Genomic DNA, 17,609 nt, shown 5'->3' on the forward strand with positions numbered 1-17,609 from the left:
GAATTGGTGGCTTATTGGATGTAATATGACTTAAAACAGAAAACGAAATAAGTCAAGGCTCAATTACTATTAGTGGTCATTGCTACTGAGCCATGGAGTTGTCTTCTTTAAGACACTGCCCTCTCTTGCAAAACCTCTGTAGATGTCACTTGCCTTGCTAAGCCTTATTCACTGTGCTCGGACATCTGGAAGCTTCAGTGCAATTAACTAGTGTTCCAAAGTCGCAAGTTGTATTTGAGTCTGGATAGTGTTAATGATCCTGGTGTAAGGTCCCCTTCATTTCGGGGGATGCATTTCAACTGGGGGTGAAAACCTCAGTTACCCAGTTAACAGGTTGTCTGCTCCCGGGAAAGTCAGGGGGACATGGAGGGGACCCACCAGAGGATGGTAATTTGTTCTGGCCCGAGAATCGCTTCCACCCCAGGGCTCTGGGCTCAGCTGCCTTGTGTGTGGTACATCTTGCTTTCATTTGGCAGCGTTAGGCTTGCAGAAGGGGGGCGGGGGGTGTGCTGGCATTCTGCCCTGGCGCTCGGGAGAGGAGGTAGCGGCAAAGCCAGCAGGCTCTGAATTGCTGGGGCCAGATTACCTAGGGGTGGGGCTGCCAGAGGAGGATGTGCACGTGAGACCCCGAGCGGGAGCGAGTGGAGCGTCTCAGGTAGGACTGAGGAGCGCCTTCCGCAGTCCCTCCTCGGGCCTCGGGATTCGGATTGGCTCGGGCAGCGAGGTCGGCGAGGTCAAGACCCCTTCGGCGACTTCCCGAGCCTCCCCGCCGCGGTGGCGTTGGTGTCGCGCGGCGGGGGCGGGGCGAAGCGGGGGCATGCTGGCCAGGCGGAGGGGCGCGAGTGGCAGCGCTCGGGGGCCCGAGCAGCGCCCGGCCCGGGGCTCCCGGGGGCCGGATGGCGGAGCCCACGCGCGCCGCGAAGCCGGGGAGGTTTGCGCTCCGCTCGCCGCGCTGCAGGGAGGGCGCGGTGCCAGGCGCGAGCGCCCAGAAACCCAAAAAGAAAGCTTTTTATTTGCTGAGGATGAAGCCCCTGAAGGAGCCCGCCCCCAACAACAACAACAACGTGTCCTTTGTGACCCACTGTCAACTAGGCAAGGAGATCAAACACATTTGCAGCAACTGCAGTCGGGGGGAGGACGCCCGGGACGGTGAGTGCTGGGGCCCGTCGGGGCGGCGGCGGTGGCGGGAGGTGGCACTGCCGGTCCCCAGTTTGGGCGCAGCGGGAGACTGCTGCCTAGAGAACTGCGGGGACATCCGCCCTCCACCCAGGCATGACACCCGCCCGCCTGGCACTTTGCGGAGTGTCATCCAAAGCCAAACCCGCCTCGCAGTTCTGCATCTCCCACGGATGTATATGCTCCTCAGAACGAGGGGTTTGAAGCAGTTAAAGGAGCAACTCTGGAATTTTTATACGGGAAGGTGGGGCGTTTGGGGATTTGTCTGCAGCAATATTAAAAAAAAAAAAAAAAAAAAAAAAAAAAAAAGATGGTCCACCTGTTTTCCCCCCTCCATGGGCTCCTTAACTGTTTCCCCGTCCTTGCCCTATGATAGGATTTAGGATTTGCTGGACTGCATTATGGTTGTGGGCTTCTTTGGGGGCGGGGGGCTTCACTTTGGAGAGGTGACTTGGCCTTGGCCACCGTGGCACTCAGAGACCTAGAGACTTGTGGAGTTGTGGAATGATGTCTGTTTAGAGTAAAATATGGCTGTGGTTTTTGGAGTGCCGCTGCTGGTCCCTCTTGGAATGATGCCTAATGGCCAAATGTGGGGAGGAGGGGGAAGGGAGTGGGGCAGCATCTTCGAGGTGAGGCGGGTGCAAGCCAAAGAGCTCCCCTAAATCCCATGTGAAGCCAGGCGGTGAAGGGGTGCTGGGCTGCTGGTAACTGGGTAGAGGGAGCCAGGAAGAGTAACAGCTGGCGCGCGCAGGCTCTGCAGATGTGGACGCGCCTCGGTGGCGGTGCATTCGGTTCCCCAGCAGCTCACAGAGCAGAGTCCAGGAGGGCCACTGAAGGTCGCGCAAAAGTTTTAGACAGCAGATTTTACAGGCAGAGCATTAGCTGCCTCCTGGCCTGAAGCTCCTCTTCTCTCCACACAGACACCTGCTTGGGCAGGCAGATTTTCCTATCAGCCAGGCAGGTTTCTCTTGTTCCCTTTGGAAGAACAAATATTACTTAGGATTCCTGCAGTTCTTTGTGGGCCTCAGAAGTGCAGAGTAATGAAGTGATTGTGGCTTGGCTAATGTCTTCAAAATGAGAGTCCTACTCGCTGTAATTATAGTTTTCGTTGATTAAACTGCAAGAGAGGCTGTGGAGCACTGGCAAGAGACAGCCAGAGGGAAACAGGGACCATGCTGGAGGAGGGCAGACAGGAACACTAGCTACTCCCGTTCAGTTTGGGAAAGGTATTGGTTTCTGAGAAGCACATGCTTGCTTCCGTGTGTTTGATCATGATGGCTGTGTGAGCCAAGGACACAGGACCTGTGAGTACAAACGGATTCATCAGATGATCCAAAGCCAGACCTTTCCCGTAGAGTGTAACTGAGCACAGGATGCAAGCCAAGGTGCTTATTAAATGTCAGTCGCTGTGTTGATTGACCTGTACCCCAAATAGGCTGCTTCCCCAACCTTTGGAGAGGTGACTTGGCCTTGGCCACTGTGGCACTCAGAGACCTAGAGACTTGTGGAATTGTGGAATGATGTCTGTTTAGAGTGAAATATGGCTGAGGTTTTTGGAGTGCCGCTGCTGGTCCCTCTTGGAATGATGCCTAATGGCCAAATGTGGGGAGGAGGGGGAAGGGAGTGGGGCAGCATCTTCCAGGTGAGCCTGGGCATGTGCAAGCCAAAGAGCTCCCTAAATCTCATTTGAAGCGAGGCGGTTAAGGGGTGCTGGGCTGCTATCAACTTAATAAATTAGTATCTCTAAATACTGTGATAGAAAGACATGTGTACATTCAAGGATGTATGTCTATGTCATTATGAACTTATCCCTGGTAAACACATGGTGTATGGCAGGTGTATGTCTTGACATACAGCACATAATTCTTCTTATAACATAGAGCTTCAGACACTTCAGAATGCCCTAAGGAGAAATCTATGCATGTTCACTTTATCTCCTGATAGGATTAAAGTATTTAATTTCTATACATTCTTCTACAGGGAAGCCCACATGTTGTAGTGCCAAATTTTTGCTTAATTCCGTACTGTTCATCCTCCTATTGAATGTGTGTGATGCTCACTTACTAGTGGAAATAGAGGATGGTCAGTTTAAGCTTCTTTTCTTATTGCCAGAGCCCAAAGCAGCGCTACCCGCTGCAAAAGTGAAGGGAATTCAAATTTGTAGTGAGTGACTGCTTCACTAGATACCTTCTCTAGAAGCAATTTGAAATTTGAGCATTTTTTTTTTCCTGTATGCCCAGAACACCAGCTGTTTTAAAGGACATGTATGGTCAAGTTTGCAACAATGCATTTCCCCAACATACCTGTTGGGTAGGACTCACTGGAGGAAGATGTTTCTTAAGATGTGGTGCACCTCTGTTGTGGCCTTACCCTAAATGTACCTGGTTTCTCATTCAGCACTGAGGAGGCCATTTGGTGGCAGTGGTGGGAAATTCTGGTCTCCATGGAAATCACTAGAGATTTTATGTGGGTGTTGGTCCCTTAGCTTCCTCCATTCTTAACTTCCTTTCCTATGAAACGTCAGCTTTTTAAAATGTATTTAAAGAAAATTTTAATACTTTCCATTTAAAGATAATCTATAACTAAATGCATTCAGCTGACACAGAATAAACATTAAAAGAAAAATTATTTCTGGCTAGTTGAGCTGCATGTGACAAGGGAAATTACATTTTAGCAATTATCTTTTTTCACTTTTTTTACTCAAGTGTTTAAAAAAAGTTCTTGGTATCCATGAACTAATACTAAAGATGCTTTGTTGACTTTAAGTGATTTTCCTTTTAAAAGGAACTGAGTGGTACAATTCACACGTCATTAATGGCCAAGAGAGTTTGTGTTTCTGTTCCTCCTAGCTGTTTGGGTTCAACACTGAGCCTAGTTTTAGATAAGGAAACATGTTTATGTAAAATTTCAATGCTACTAGAGCCAGTGCAGGAAAAAACAAAGAATCATAGTGTTTCCCACAGTGCCATCAAGTTGATTTAAAAATAAATGACATTGTACCTTTTGCCTACACCAAACGTAGAAAATTAGATATTTGATGTGTGTTCACACATGTGTGTATGTGTGTGTGTTGTATATATGTATAGTCTCAATAAGCTAGGTTTATTAAGGTGAGGAATTAGAATTATAAATTTCCTGGAACAATTTATTTTATTTTTAGCTTTCCTTTACCCTAGCTGATAGAAAGGGTGACTGGTAGGAATAGAGAGAAAGAAATTTATAGCTAAATAGAAGTTGCGTACACTGTAAAGCTATAAAAATAAAATCGAAGTCATCACTGAAATTTTGTATTGGAAGTGAACAGGACAATGTGATTTAATTTGCAAATGGATTAATAGCAGGTTTAAAGGAAAATCTAGAAAGCAAAGTACTTCTGTATATAATTTCATACACATTTTCTATTCTCATTTGGTTCCTTTCAAGGCTAATAATGAGGAATTACTTTAGGAAATATAGACTCAATAGTTATTAAGAATTATTAAGATGTGGGCTCGAGGTGTAGCTCCGTGGTAGAATGCAGCTTAGCATGCTTGAAGCCCTGGGTTTGATCTCCAGCAACACACACACTCATAATTAATATGACAATGTAATTTCAATAGAAATAAAACATTTGAACAGTTTTTAGGAATATTTAGAAGTTTTTCTGTCTTATTTTTACTGTGACAATTAAAGAGTAATAAAATGGTGCCTTTAGAAACAGGCATGTTGATTGTAACTCCTGCCCCAGGGCCTTTCACATGTGATTAATCAGTAGCTCAAGGATGTGTTCATGTCTTTTAAATATGATTTCTGTTCTATAAAAATCACATACAGATTCACAAATCCACTGGTATGCTGGATGCATCTCCACGTTTTGCTTCAGGGATTAGAAACCTTTAACATGTTCTTAGGGATCCTCATCAAGAACTTCTGGAATGAGGGCAAATGGTCATGGTACTTCTCTGTCAGGTTGACTGGAGGAGTCTTCCAGCAGAATGGCCTTTGAGGGGACAATGCCTTGTGCGTTTCCATGGGTCGGTCCCATCCCTCTTCTGCAGGTGACAAAAGCAAGGAGCATCAGGATGAGGGCAGAGATCCTCCAAGGTCAAGTCACCCCCGGATGTCAGGCTGCCGCAGAACTGACCTTGAAAAGGGAAGCCATTTCTCCTTCTGCTCCAGAGCTGGTCCTGGAGCCTGTTTTCACTAAAGCCCTCCCACCCCTTGCTAGCTGGGTAGCTGTAAGATATCATATTATTATTTACTGCATGGAATCATGAGGATTTAATGAGATAATTGGTACAAAGCACTTCGAGTGGTGCCTGGCCAGCAGAGGTGCTTAAGGCACATCCGCTGTGATCACTATCATTCACATGTTGCTGCCAAGTTCAGCTTTGCCTTGGGTTTTTCCTCTTGCTGGACCACACAGTTGGAGTTTGTAATTAAATTCCTTGGGTTGGGTCCAAGATGAAAGCACCCCATCTTCTGTATAGCTCAAAGTTAAGGTATATATTCTTACGTGCTAAGAGAAAGAACTTACATCTGTACATGATTGTATGGTACAGCATGTTTTGGTCAGCTGGATAATCCAAAAAGAAGGCAGATTGAGGCCTCATTCTTTCCCAGGGAGGAAGAGATAGTAGGGAAGAGAGACGCAGAGAGTGTGGGGTCTGCCATGCAGGTCTAGCTATGGTAGAGCAATTGCCCTGCATGTGTGGGGCCCGGGTTCCAGCCTCGGTGTCTCAGACAAATAAATAAATAAACAAAAGAGGGGTTAACAGAATATTAGGAAGGGGTGGAGAGAGTGGAGGGATCCTCATCAAGATTGACTTTGAATTTTATTGAGGTGTCACGACCTCCAGCAAGTGGGCTGTCACGCAGTTCTCCTGCATCTGTTGGTACAGCTAGCAGCCTGCATGTTCAGGGTCCCCTCAGCTTGGTGACATCAAGCAGCTGTTGCCTTTGAGGAATTTGGACACAGCTAAATGACCAGAGGAAACTGTTCACTGTCTGAAGAAGCAGGAGGGCCTTCCAGAGGAGGGGACATTTGGACCAAGACCTACAGGAAGAGTTTTCCAGGTCAAGAAAGGAAGGGCATTTTAGGAAAAATGGATGAAGCATTGTGTCCAGGAAGAGGTTAAGTGATAGCAGGTGGAATGTGGCCGAGAACGACGCATGTTACTCCGGAACATTTGATGGAGCAATTCATTTTTTTTTCCCAACCAGTCTATTTGTCAATCATCTTTGATGTGCCACTCTAAGCGCTGAGAAAATAAAATCAATAAAACGGAATCATACAGGGAGATTAAAAGTTAGACACGTACGTGCACAGAAGTTTGAAGAAAATATCTAAAAGAGAAAGTTATCATTTTGGGGAGGCAGAACGTGATGGGTCCCACCTTGGGCAAGAAGGTTAGGAAAAGCCTAGAACAGTTATTAAAAGAGTTTAGATTTCATCCACTAAGTACCAAGTATAGGGCAGGGATTCTTCACAGAGGTGATACATTGGAGCTAACTCCTTTTTTTAAAGAGTAGGAAAAATTGTGGACACACTAGAATAATGAACCCCCATAGATTCGTCACCCAGATTCCCCACTCCTGAATTTTCTTGAGCAAATATGAGTGGGGGTTTTAGGGTAGCATTTCTAGGAATGATCAGACAAGGGAAAATCCTGAGTTTGTGTGGTGGCCACTCATAGCTCAGGAGAGGGTGCCCCTTGACCTGGAGCAGTAACTGTCAAAAGACAGATTCTACAGCTGTTAGAGACTCAGAATGTGTTCAGTACACTTTCAAGCACAGGAAATACAAAATCACCTGGTCTTATTTATAGCGTAGGTTTCAACTCATATAATTTTAGTGATCGTTTTCTGTTCTATTCTAACGTCATTCTGATGAATTTTACACACACATCTGAAACTCTTTGCTTTGTTTAAGAGAAAAAAAATATTTAAAATATTTGTGAAATTTCTAGCATAAAACAGACCTATCTATCTAAAGGAGATAAGATCAAACTGAAAGGATTACTAGGCAGGATATATGCATGACATTTTGGGGAGGGAGAGCAGGATCAGTACTTGTTGACTAGCCCAGAACATTCCTTTCTGTAGGTTGCTAACCGAAATGGAAGATGTTTGAGGTTTCAAGAGGTGTCTGAGGACTAGGGATGTGGCTCAGGAGTAGAGCCCTTGCCTAGCATGTGCAAGGCCATGGGTTCAATTCCCAGACCTAAATAAATAAATAAATAAAAGAGAGAAAATCCAGCTCACAGGGGTTGGTAGAGCATGGCAGCTAGAAAGTGACGAGAAGGGAGCCCAGGAGTGGGTAGAGGCCACACGTGGAGGGCTTGGACTACCGAGCTGAGCAGCTGGGACTTGCTACATGACAGGGTGCAAGTCTCCCCGGGGGATTTTTTGGGAAGTTTTATTGAGATATAATTCACACACCATACAAGTCATTCATTCAACGCATATGATTCAGTGGCCTTTAGTATATTCATAGAATTGTGCGTTTAGCATCACAGTTAATTTTAGATCATTTTCATTATCCTGTCTCCCCAAAACCCTTTGTTCCCTTTGCCTGTTCATCTAATTGTCCTGTAACCCACCCCCCACCATCCCTTCCAGGAAACCTATAGATTTCCCTATAGCCAGCACTTCATCTAAATAGAACCGTGTGGTGTACTGTCCCTGGTGCTGGCTTTTCTCACGTAGTTGATGTTTTTCAGGGTCCCCCATGTTGTGGCGTGCATCAGAACTTGATTTTTCTATAGTTGACTGTGTCTGTTGTGTTGATAGGCCCCGTTTATTCATCCACTCATCAGCTGATGGACACAGGGTGGCTTTTCCTCTGGACTGCTATAAATACAGCCCGTGGACATTGACATCCAAGCATTAGCATAGAAGCTCATTTCCATTTCTTTGAGGATGGACCTAGGAGTAGAATGGCTGGATCACATGGTACCTTCATGCCTAGCCATCTGAGGATAGCCAGACTGTTTTCCAAAGTGACTGTTCCATTTTACTTTTATTCCTGCCAGTGATGAAGGTTTGAAAGACCCATTTCTCTGTGTCCTTTCCAATATCTATTATTGTTGGTGTTTTGGATTATAGCCACCTTGAGGACCTTTTAAGATAAAATGTTAGCCAGGGGCCGTGGTGCACACTGTAATCTCAGTGGCTGAGGAGGCTGAGGCAGGAGGATGGCGAGTTCAAAGCCAGCCTCAGCAACTTAGCAAGATGCTAAGCAATTCAGTGAGACCCTGTCTCAAAATAAAAAATAAAAAGGGCTGGGGATGTGGCTCAGTGGTTAAGCACCCCTGAGTTCAATCCCCAATACCAAAAAGAGAGAGAGAGAGAGAGAGAGAGAGAGAGAGAGAGAGAGAGAGAGAGAGAGAAAGAAAAGAACTTTAAAAAGGTTCTGAGCAGGTGTCAAGAAAAGAGTGAATTTAATCCACTTAAGAAAACCAGTAAGTTTAGGAAATCTAGATAGACCATTTGCTTAAGTATATTTACATGTTATAGTTCTCATCTTATTTCCTTGCATACATTCAGAATGACCCTTGAAAGTTGTAGTTATTACTGTAACCATATTAGAGAATCAAATTCAGACAGAGTGGCCACAGTGTCCCCAGGTCACCTGCGGATGCTGCTGTGACCAGGCTGTTCCTTTGGCTCCATCTGTCGCCTTCTCAGCCAAGTTCGGCTGCCTCTGAGGGTCACCCCTCACAAGACCCCTAAGAAGGGATTAGTTGTGCGAACCACTGAAATTTAACTGCTTAAAGTGATGAATTAAATGAAAAAATGTGACAGTGATACATTTGGGCAAATTGGGGCAAAACCAAACCCCAATGCAGAGTGTTAACTCATAAAAATGGAAAGAGAAAATGATCTGATGAAGAGGTGTCTGTAGAATCAGGAGGCCCTGGGGACCCTGCTGCCCTCTACTTGACCTTGAATCACTTCTGCCCTGAGATTCTTCCACCTGGAAAATGAGCTTTGCAGAGGTGCCTAGAACCATCTAGTTTAGGGGTGCGTAGACTCTGGCCCAAGACACTTCCCCTGGGGTTGGGAGGGTGAGAATTTTTTTTTTTTTTGATAAATTCAAATGGTTAAAAAAAATGAAAATAATATTGTGTGACACAAGGCACATGAAATCCAAATGTCAGTGTCCATAAATCATTGTTGGGTCACAGCGGTGCACATTTGTCACACAGGGTCTATGACAGCCTGCAGGCCACAACTGCAGAGTTGAGTGGTAGCAATGGGGACCGGCAAAGCCTCAAGTGGTTACTCTGTGACCCTTTATGGAAAAAGTGTGATGATCCCTGGACACATCAAACTTCTTATCGTGAGGAAATACCACTCCTGATCATTTTGGCACCGTATCTGAACTTGGAATTGTGAAAGACCCTGTAGATTATCCAGTATCAAATGACATCTGTATCTGTGTCACTCGGGCACATTGCAGCCTTTTTTTTTTTTTTGAGATGGAGTCTTGCAACATTGCCCAGGCTGCCTTGAACTCCTGGGCTCAAGGGATCTTCCTGCTTCAGCCTCCCAAGTATCTTTGACCACAGGAGTGCACCACGCCTGGCACAACTTTTAGTCTTTTTTTTTTTAATGAGGGAACTTTTTTCATATATATAACTTTATTTTATTCATCTATTTTTTTATGTGGTGCCGAGGATTGAACCCAGGGCCTCACACGTGCTAGGAAGTGCTCTACCCCAGCCCAAACTTTGGTCTTTTAAAGGGACTTTTTGATGTCTTAGTGTACTTGGAGGGACAGGTTTACAATGAAAACCAACCTAAAAAGACAGAAACCGGCCCGGTGCGGTGGCGCGCACCTTTAACCCCAGACGCTTGGGAGGCTGAGGCAGGAGACTCACAAGTTCAAAGCCAGCCTCAGCAACAGTGAAGCACTAAGCAACTCAGTGAGACCCTGTCTCTAAATAAAATACAAAATAGGGCTGGGGGTGTGGCCTGAGTTCTATCCCTGGTACCTCCCCCCTACACACACAGAAATGAACTGAGTTCGCGTGCTCCTTGTCTTTAGCAGCCCCACCTCCACCTGACCTTTATGTGGGCCTCAGGCTGGCATGCTTCACAAAGGGGAGGGACTTTCTGCACCCCACCTAAGAGCCAACCATCATGACTCTGTTGTTTGGCTGTGAACTTTAGAACAATCGCCTCTGCTATTTTGGCACATGGAGATGTGCCACACAGTAATTATTTTGCAACCCACAAAAGTAATTATAAAATCAAATAATTATCTTCTAAACAAGCTGCAACCCCGGCAGTGGCTCTTGGGGGAGAACAAGACGGTTCCCATTCTCTAAGTCGCATCTTGAGGGCTGTGCCGTTCTGCTTCTTTTGTCCCCTCACCTCAGTTCTGATGTTATTTCAAGGACAGTAGCAATCTCTAATGAAGGCTCAGCTCCTTTTCATGCCACCTTCTCGACACGGTAGCTCCGCTCCAAGTTCATGAGCAGAAAGAGCAAGCAGAAAGGGGGAGAGCAAAAACCAAGTGGAATTCTGATGAGAGTGGGAAATAAAAGAGAGAACGGGAACACGGCTTCCCAGAAGCCAGGCCCTGCTGGCCGAGATCACCAGCGCAGCGGGGAGGCCTCTGGATCCTGAAGGTGTTCTCAGCAAGGGTTGGCACTGGGATCTCCTGGCACAGTTTGAGGAGTGAAATCTGCTGCACATTTAGCCACCATCCTTCTTGGACAGGCTGGGCACGGAGCAGAATTAGGTTCTTTCCTGAGAGACATAAAATCTGTTGCTGGGCATGCGTTTGCCTGATACCACCCCACATCATGTTTATTAATATGTTTGGAAACTGCTGTTGTTCCCATCGGCCCATAAAAAGGACATAGGTGGAAGCAGACCTGGGCGACAGGCATGGTCAGGGCTCTGATGCGCCGTCAAGAGATGCACTCTGCAAATTTCAGCCTCCGCAAAGTCAAACAAGCCAGGAGACAGGGGCGCCTCCGTTCCCAGATGAACACACCTTGCTGCCTGCCCAGAGCCCTGACGTATTCCCATCCAGAACCAATGTGACGCCACAGTGGACCACTAGCCGTGATGCAAACTGTTCACACGCTGTTAAGCAGCCTGTGGCCAGAGCACCAGGATCCAAAGTAGAACCCAACCAAAGAAAGAGCCCTTTGGCAAGAGGAGGAGGAGACAGAATGGGCTGAGGATCCCTCCATCCTCACCCAGCATCTTTGAGGTTGAATCTCTGCACAGAGAAATAACTTGGAATGCGTGGCAAATACGGGATTTGTTGGGCTGCAGGCCTAGGCTAATTATTTAGACTTTTCTAGAAGGCAGAAAGGGGGACATACGTGTAGAAGAGGATCTGTATTCAAGAGAGAAAAGACAAGAAAAAAAAGAGAGACTTGGGAGCCCTTTAGAAGAACCCCTATATAGATGGGATGAGAGGAAAGTCTGTGGCTGGGGCCGGGGTTGGCAGGGTCTGCTCTGACACTCGCCCTGGACGTCTGGAGCCCTGAGACACCACAGTCCCCGGCCGCCCTCTGCTCACCCTGGCGAATGACAGGGGATGCACTGTAGAGCGAGCCCTCCACCTCTAGGATGCGAACATGACCCTACGGCAGGGGACTTGTACCCCCATTTTAATTCAGTGAGATGACAAGATATCTAAGAGAGACACTTGCGGCACAAATAACGAACCACCAAATATATTCCGAGGGGTGTGTGAGTCGAGTGCATCCTTGGGAGAGCTGGTTTGGGGAAAGTGTTCCAATGAGCTGGAGAACCACGTTACAACCAACGTCAATGAGGAGGAAGAGCCTTTTGAGACTCAGACTGTTTCCAGAGGAATGCTTCATCTCGTGCCAACATCACCAGCCACCTCTCTTGAAAAGACAACTGCTCAACATGAAGCTGGCTCGGTGACTGCGCGGTCCTCCTAACAATGTGGAAGATTCTGGAATTCACCCCCCCTCCTCCACACACACGCACCGGATTTACGAACAAGTACAAAGGAACCACCAGCGGTGGCCTTGAGCACGTAAGCCATGCGGGGGACGGAAGGGTCAGCGGGCGTCGCTAGCCCCGACTACGTAATTAGCCATGAATGAAATGGGGCGAGTTTAGCTTGGAAAATGTCACAGCCTAAGTCACAGCAAGATTTAGCTGGGAAGATTCCCACCACGGTTTGAGAAAGCAAACATGGCTTATTTTTATTGCGTAACCCTAAGAGTGCAGTTCCTGGCAGTGTTTACCAGAGAGAAGGAATTAGCAGCCTCGGGGGGAGGGTTGGGGAAGAAAGCCCCCCTGGCTCTCGAGCTCCTGGAGTCGGGTCCAGCAGCCTCGGTGCCAACTGGCCACCGACAACCCAGGCTGCCCCACCTCGGATTTCCTTCTTGCAAAAGGGGGCACGGGATGGGGGGATCAGGCTCCTTTTTCCAAAGGGTCTTGAAAGGATGCAGGAAGCCGTTGTCTGGAGATCTTTCAAAAATAAACACCACAGGGGCTTTGTGCTTTTATTGCCATGGCGCTGGCTGGAAGGTTCCAGAAGGAGGAGGGCGCTGAGTTTCCTTGCTCTTCCGGTTTTCTGCTCTCCGTTTCTGTGGATGGGTGGAGCCAGGATGGCACCGAGCAGACAGGCTGTGTGACTCACAGGGCCAGGAGGGCGGGAGTCGGGTTATCTCAAGGTGAAAGGGCACAGGGGTCCCCCTGGGCTGGGGGAGCAGATGGCGGCACCGTGGCTGCTGCCCTGCTTCCGGCTCTGCGTGTCCTCACCCATGCCTGGCTGGGCCCTTCTCAGCCCGTGTGGGTCACAGAGCTGTGGCCCACTCAAAATGCAGTCTCCTGGAGGCCACTCTGCACCCTGGAGTGATAGTAGCTGTTTCGCTGCCGAAGGTGAAGACTTGCACTGAAACGGGGGCAGCTGGGCTGAGGTCTTCTAAGATGTCCAGATCCTTTTCAGGAAACCACGGTCCTCTGTAGAGATCACAGAGCGTCCAACAGGAACAACTGGGCCCTGGACGTAGGGTTTGAAATATATTGGAGAGGACTGGGGACTAGTTGGGAAGTAGGTAGGAAAATTGACATAGTAGGCACCTTCTGCTTAGGTCTTGTACAAATGTTCTCTTACTTTTCTCCCTTGGGAACACTCAGGGTCACTCTTTGTTGGAGTGTTTGGTTTGGTTTCTCCCTGCAAAACTTGAAATTAGCCTTCTTGTTTGTAGGAAAATAATAATTTGATGACGAGCCTCTAAATATGTCTAGGTCAGTACCGCTCTATTCAGTCTAAGGTACGAAGGCAGAAAAGACAGATTCTCCCATTTTTTAAATGCCAAATGGAAATACGGTCTGGTCAAACTCTAGTCCTCTTGCAGTGGAAGCCAACAGAAGCGTTCCTCTTCCTCAGAGACTTCTGAGTTAAGGGAGGCTGTGCTGGGCTTCTTAGCCTTACACAGGGCCCCACAGCAGCTCTGGTTAGTGGGAAACCTCGTTCTAAATGTTGTGTCAATTTTTGCATTCCCCATCATGCTTAATCCGTGGGATAGCAATGGATTCCGTGAAATTTTCAAGGTCAGACTGGTGTGGAAAACTCAGCTCACCAGACTCAAGCATATTGTTTTAATCTCAGAGACGCTGTCATGCTTTGTAAATCTCCAAAAGAAGGGCGTATATTCTTTTTGTTGTTGTTGAACTGGGGACTGAACCCAGGGCCATTTCACCATGGAACCACAGCCCCAACCCGTGTAGTATTTTGAGACCGGGTCTTGCTAAGCTGCTCAGGGTCTTGCTAAGTTGCTGATGTCGGCTTTGAATTCGAGATCTTCTTGCCTCAGCCTCCCGAGCCTCTGGGTTTACAGGCATCTGTTGCTTCTTTACCCAAACTTATGTTATCATATAATTCCCCTTTTGGGGCATGAGGGATGGGGTCTGGCTATGGAACTCCTGGGCTCAAGTGACCCTCCTGTCTCATCCCCCTCGAGTACCTGGGACTCTAGGGCTGCACGTTCATGTGCCACATCAGATCCCTCCCGTAGAAAGTCTAATCCTGTAGGATGGAACCTGGTCCCACTTGTGAGCCACTATAGAAACACAGAACAATAGGGTCCTTCAGGAATTTTTCTCTCCTTGGAAATGCGATTAGCCTGAACTGTAACTAGTAATTGAGAAGAAATGTTCCCGCTGAAGCTGAGCATATTTATCCAATGATTTTTTTTTTTTTTGTTAACAGAGTTATGAATGCCAATTAAAATATCTTCTGGATGGTGTTTGTTTCACCTGGTTGGGGAATCGGGCCCTTCCCTCCGCCGCAGTCGGGCACTGGGGTGGATCTGGTGGCAGGGTCAGGGCTTCCTGTGAACTCAGGGCAGGGAAGGGTTTGGGGCAGGATGCCACGGCCACAGGACTGCAGGTGGACGGTGCCTTGCTCTGTGGGAGGCCCCCTGGGCATCATGGGGCATCTCTAGCCTCTGCCCACTGGGTGCTGCTGCCCACCTCCCATCGGTGACATCCAGAGTGTCTGCAGGTGTAGCCCGATGTCCCCTGGAAGATGAGGCTGCCCCGGAGTGATAACCACTGATGAGGGCTCCTGAGGATAGTGCCGCCATGAGTGAGTTCACCCAGCGGGAGATGGCGGGGGACTGACAGCTGGGGGGACCGGGGAAGGGGCAGGTGTGCACCAGAGGTCAGGACAGAAGGCACCCTAAGTAGGGATAATGTGAGCTCAGAGGAGGAGGAGGAGGAGGAGGAGGCGTCCCGGTCCTGGATGGTGACCACAGGCCAGCTTCGGTTCCCATTCTCTGCTAAGCGCTGGGCCATTACGGGAGTTTCCCGTTTCGCCTTCCAGGGTTGGTTCTGTGGCTCTCCATGTGGCACACAAGGAAACTGAGCCTGCAGGCACTGAACCGGCTGCCCGAGGATCCCCAGGAGTAGTGCTGGCTCTGTGGGGACAAGACGACATTCAGATGACAGCACCGGGTCAGGGCAGGGCCTTGTTATGGGCGGAGGCCCCTGGGCATCGGGGATGTGCTGTGTAAAGGAAGGGCGGACTCTTCAGCGGGAGTGCCAGGGTGAGAGGGCGTGGTGGGTGACGTCACCTCTGCCCTGAGAGGGACAGGGAGCGGGTGGGGGAGTGTTGGGTGGTGTGGCCTGAGCAAGCTTCAGAGCTGTGGAGGGTCCCTTGGGCTTGGCCAGGGGCGGTCACAGCAGGATCAGACAGGAAGAGGGGGTGCAGGGTTGTCTGCTCACAGTGGGGACAGGCGGACAAAGCCTGGGGGAATGGTGACAGAAAGGGCCCAGAGGGGACAGCGAGGCCTGCGGCTCTCAACTGGAGTCCGCGAGGCCTCTTTGAGCTGTAGTTTATTCCCAAACTCACTTGTGTGTGTGTGTGTGTTGCTGGGGGTGTAACTCAGGGCCTAGTGAAGCCAGCACTCTACTGCTCAGCTACACCCCCGTTCCCCAAGGTTCACTTTCTTATTTCCTTAATAGCAAACACTCATGTTAGGCTTCCCGTGAGCCAGCTGATGCCCTCTGCCATGTTGATAAAGGAATTCCTCTGACTCATAATGACCGGTGGATATCAGCCCCATTTTGCAGAAGAGGAGACCGAGGATCCTAGAGGTTCAGTATTGCCCTGGATCTCGCTCCAGCGCCAAGTCCTTCGTACCCTGCTCTTCAGCCTACTGAGCACCTTATGATCCAGCCTCCTCAGAGCAGCCTGCACTGATGTCCCCTCCACTGAGGCGAGAGGAGCCCTGTGGGCAGCTTTCTTTCCCGAGGTTGCTGGTGACCTTGGACATGTCTTGGTTCTCGATGGATTGAAGAGGCTGAGCTTGTAAATTCATTTTAGCTTCACCATTCTGTTCTGTGAATAATGAATTCTCCTCTTTGAATAAGTCAGACACAATGCAGTTACTCATTTTAGTATAATGGAGACCTTTTTCCTTGAAAGCGAGGTGGTTTTCAGATGTCTTCCTCTTTGGGAAAAGACAGTCCTCTGAGGTCTGCAGGACCCTGAGCAGAGCTCAGAGGAGGCTGCTGTGCTGTGTGTGAGGCTCGGCTGACTCTGCTCCTCTGTGCACTAATTGAGGGTGAGACTATGTTATCCGTTTTGGTGTTCCTGGCGCTTAATATTTACCAGTGGAAAATCAGTGATCGTTGTATTTGTGTGTTTCCTTCTGGGTCTTGCTGATTTCTGGCTGTGAGGAGATCCGATTTAATAAGCTTCACTGTTCAACACGGCTGTCCTTCACGGAGACTCTTTCCAGAAGGAAAGGCAGTGGTCACCAGAGGCCCGGAGAGCAGGGGAGGAGGACGGGCCAAGGCTGACCAAGGATTAGGTAGGAACAGGAGCTCTGACCTGTCCAAGGGAGACTAGGCAGCAGCACTGTGCATGTCAAAGAGCGAGAGGAGGTTCAGTGTCTTCACCAGGAGGAGCTGGTGCAGGTTGGAGGGGTAGATGTTCAACCTGACTTAAACATTGTATGGTGTGCGCGTGCAGAACACCACTCGCACCCATGGATATGTAAAACCTCGAGTCTATATATCAGTTAAATTCGATTTAAAATTTGAAAAGAAAAAGGTATTATTAACCCTCAAGATGACTACAAGAAAATAGGGGCAGGGGGCTCCTATGCATGGAAATGCAGCTACTTAGCTGGGTGCCTTTTCAAGTTGACACACTGACTGCTGAGGGGCTCAGACGGAGGTGGCAAGCCTTCTCTGTTCTAGGTTCTCACCATGGCCTCTGACTGAGCTCTGCCGTTGCCAAGCAAATGCAAAACAGAGAGGAGAGAGCACGGCTGTGTTCTAATAAAACTTTATTTACAAAGCAAGGCAGTGGACCCGACTGGAAATGAGGGTGAGCGTTTGTCCAGCCTGAGTGTGCTCTCAGGTGTGCCCGAGCCGGCCACAGACGCAGCCCTTCTGCTTGCTGTCTAGGTGACCTTCCATCACATGAAGCTTCCGTTTGGGCATCTGTAAAGTGGGGGAGTCTAGCAGCATCTAGAGGGTCGGTGGTGGGATTAAATAAGACTATGATATAAAGCATGTGGCTCTGGCCTACGCACATAGTAAGTGCTCAATAATCAGTGGCTGCTGCTATTCTAAATGTCATATCCCCATGGTCTTCTTCCTCCTCCCTTCCCATGTATTAAGTGAATCCACGTTGAATTCCTTGCTGCGGGTGCTGCAGCGAGCTGCTCCTCTTTTCCTGCCTCCAGGCTTCTTGTGTTTGGTGGGTTCTAAGGAAACTGGGGTGGTCCGAGTATGAAACTCCTGTGCAGAGACGCGGGCAGCGCCCTGAGCACAGCACTGTCCTCACAGAGGTACCAGGAGGAGGGAAGAAGAAGTTGGAAAAGACGTTTCTAAAATGAAAAGTGGAAAAAAAAAAAAGAAAAAGATCTAATTACTTAGAAACCTCGTGGGTTTCAGTTAAATCGGAATTCTGATGGGGCAAATTTGAG

General features: G+C 48.4%; 1 protein-coding gene across 4 annotated transcripts in view; it reads left to right on the forward strand.

The window, feature by feature from the left end:
- The window catches only part of LOC113179846 (phosphatase and actin regulator 1), a 287,810-nt gene that overhangs the window by 48,486 nt on the left and 221,715 nt on the right, over positions 1-17,609 (forward strand). For 2 of the 4 annotated variants that reach the window (XM_026384589.2, XM_026384591.2), the window contains exon 1: positions 877-1,149. The exons of the other annotated variants lie outside the window; for them this stretch is intronic. In XM_026384589.2, coding sequence (XP_026240374.2) covers positions 897-1,149 — 253 coding nt within the window. In that variant the 5' untranslated portion in view covers positions 877-896. Of the gene's footprint in view, positions 1-876; positions 1,150-17,609 lie in introns of those variants that run through there. 4 annotated transcript variants of the gene reach the window in all.

The sequence above is a fragment of the Urocitellus parryii genome, chromosome 8 (assembly GCF_045843805.1).
Source record: "Urocitellus parryii isolate mUroPar1 chromosome 8, mUroPar1.hap1, whole genome shotgun sequence".
Taxonomy (NCBI): Eukaryota; Metazoa; Chordata; class Mammalia; order Rodentia; family Sciuridae; genus Urocitellus; species Urocitellus parryii.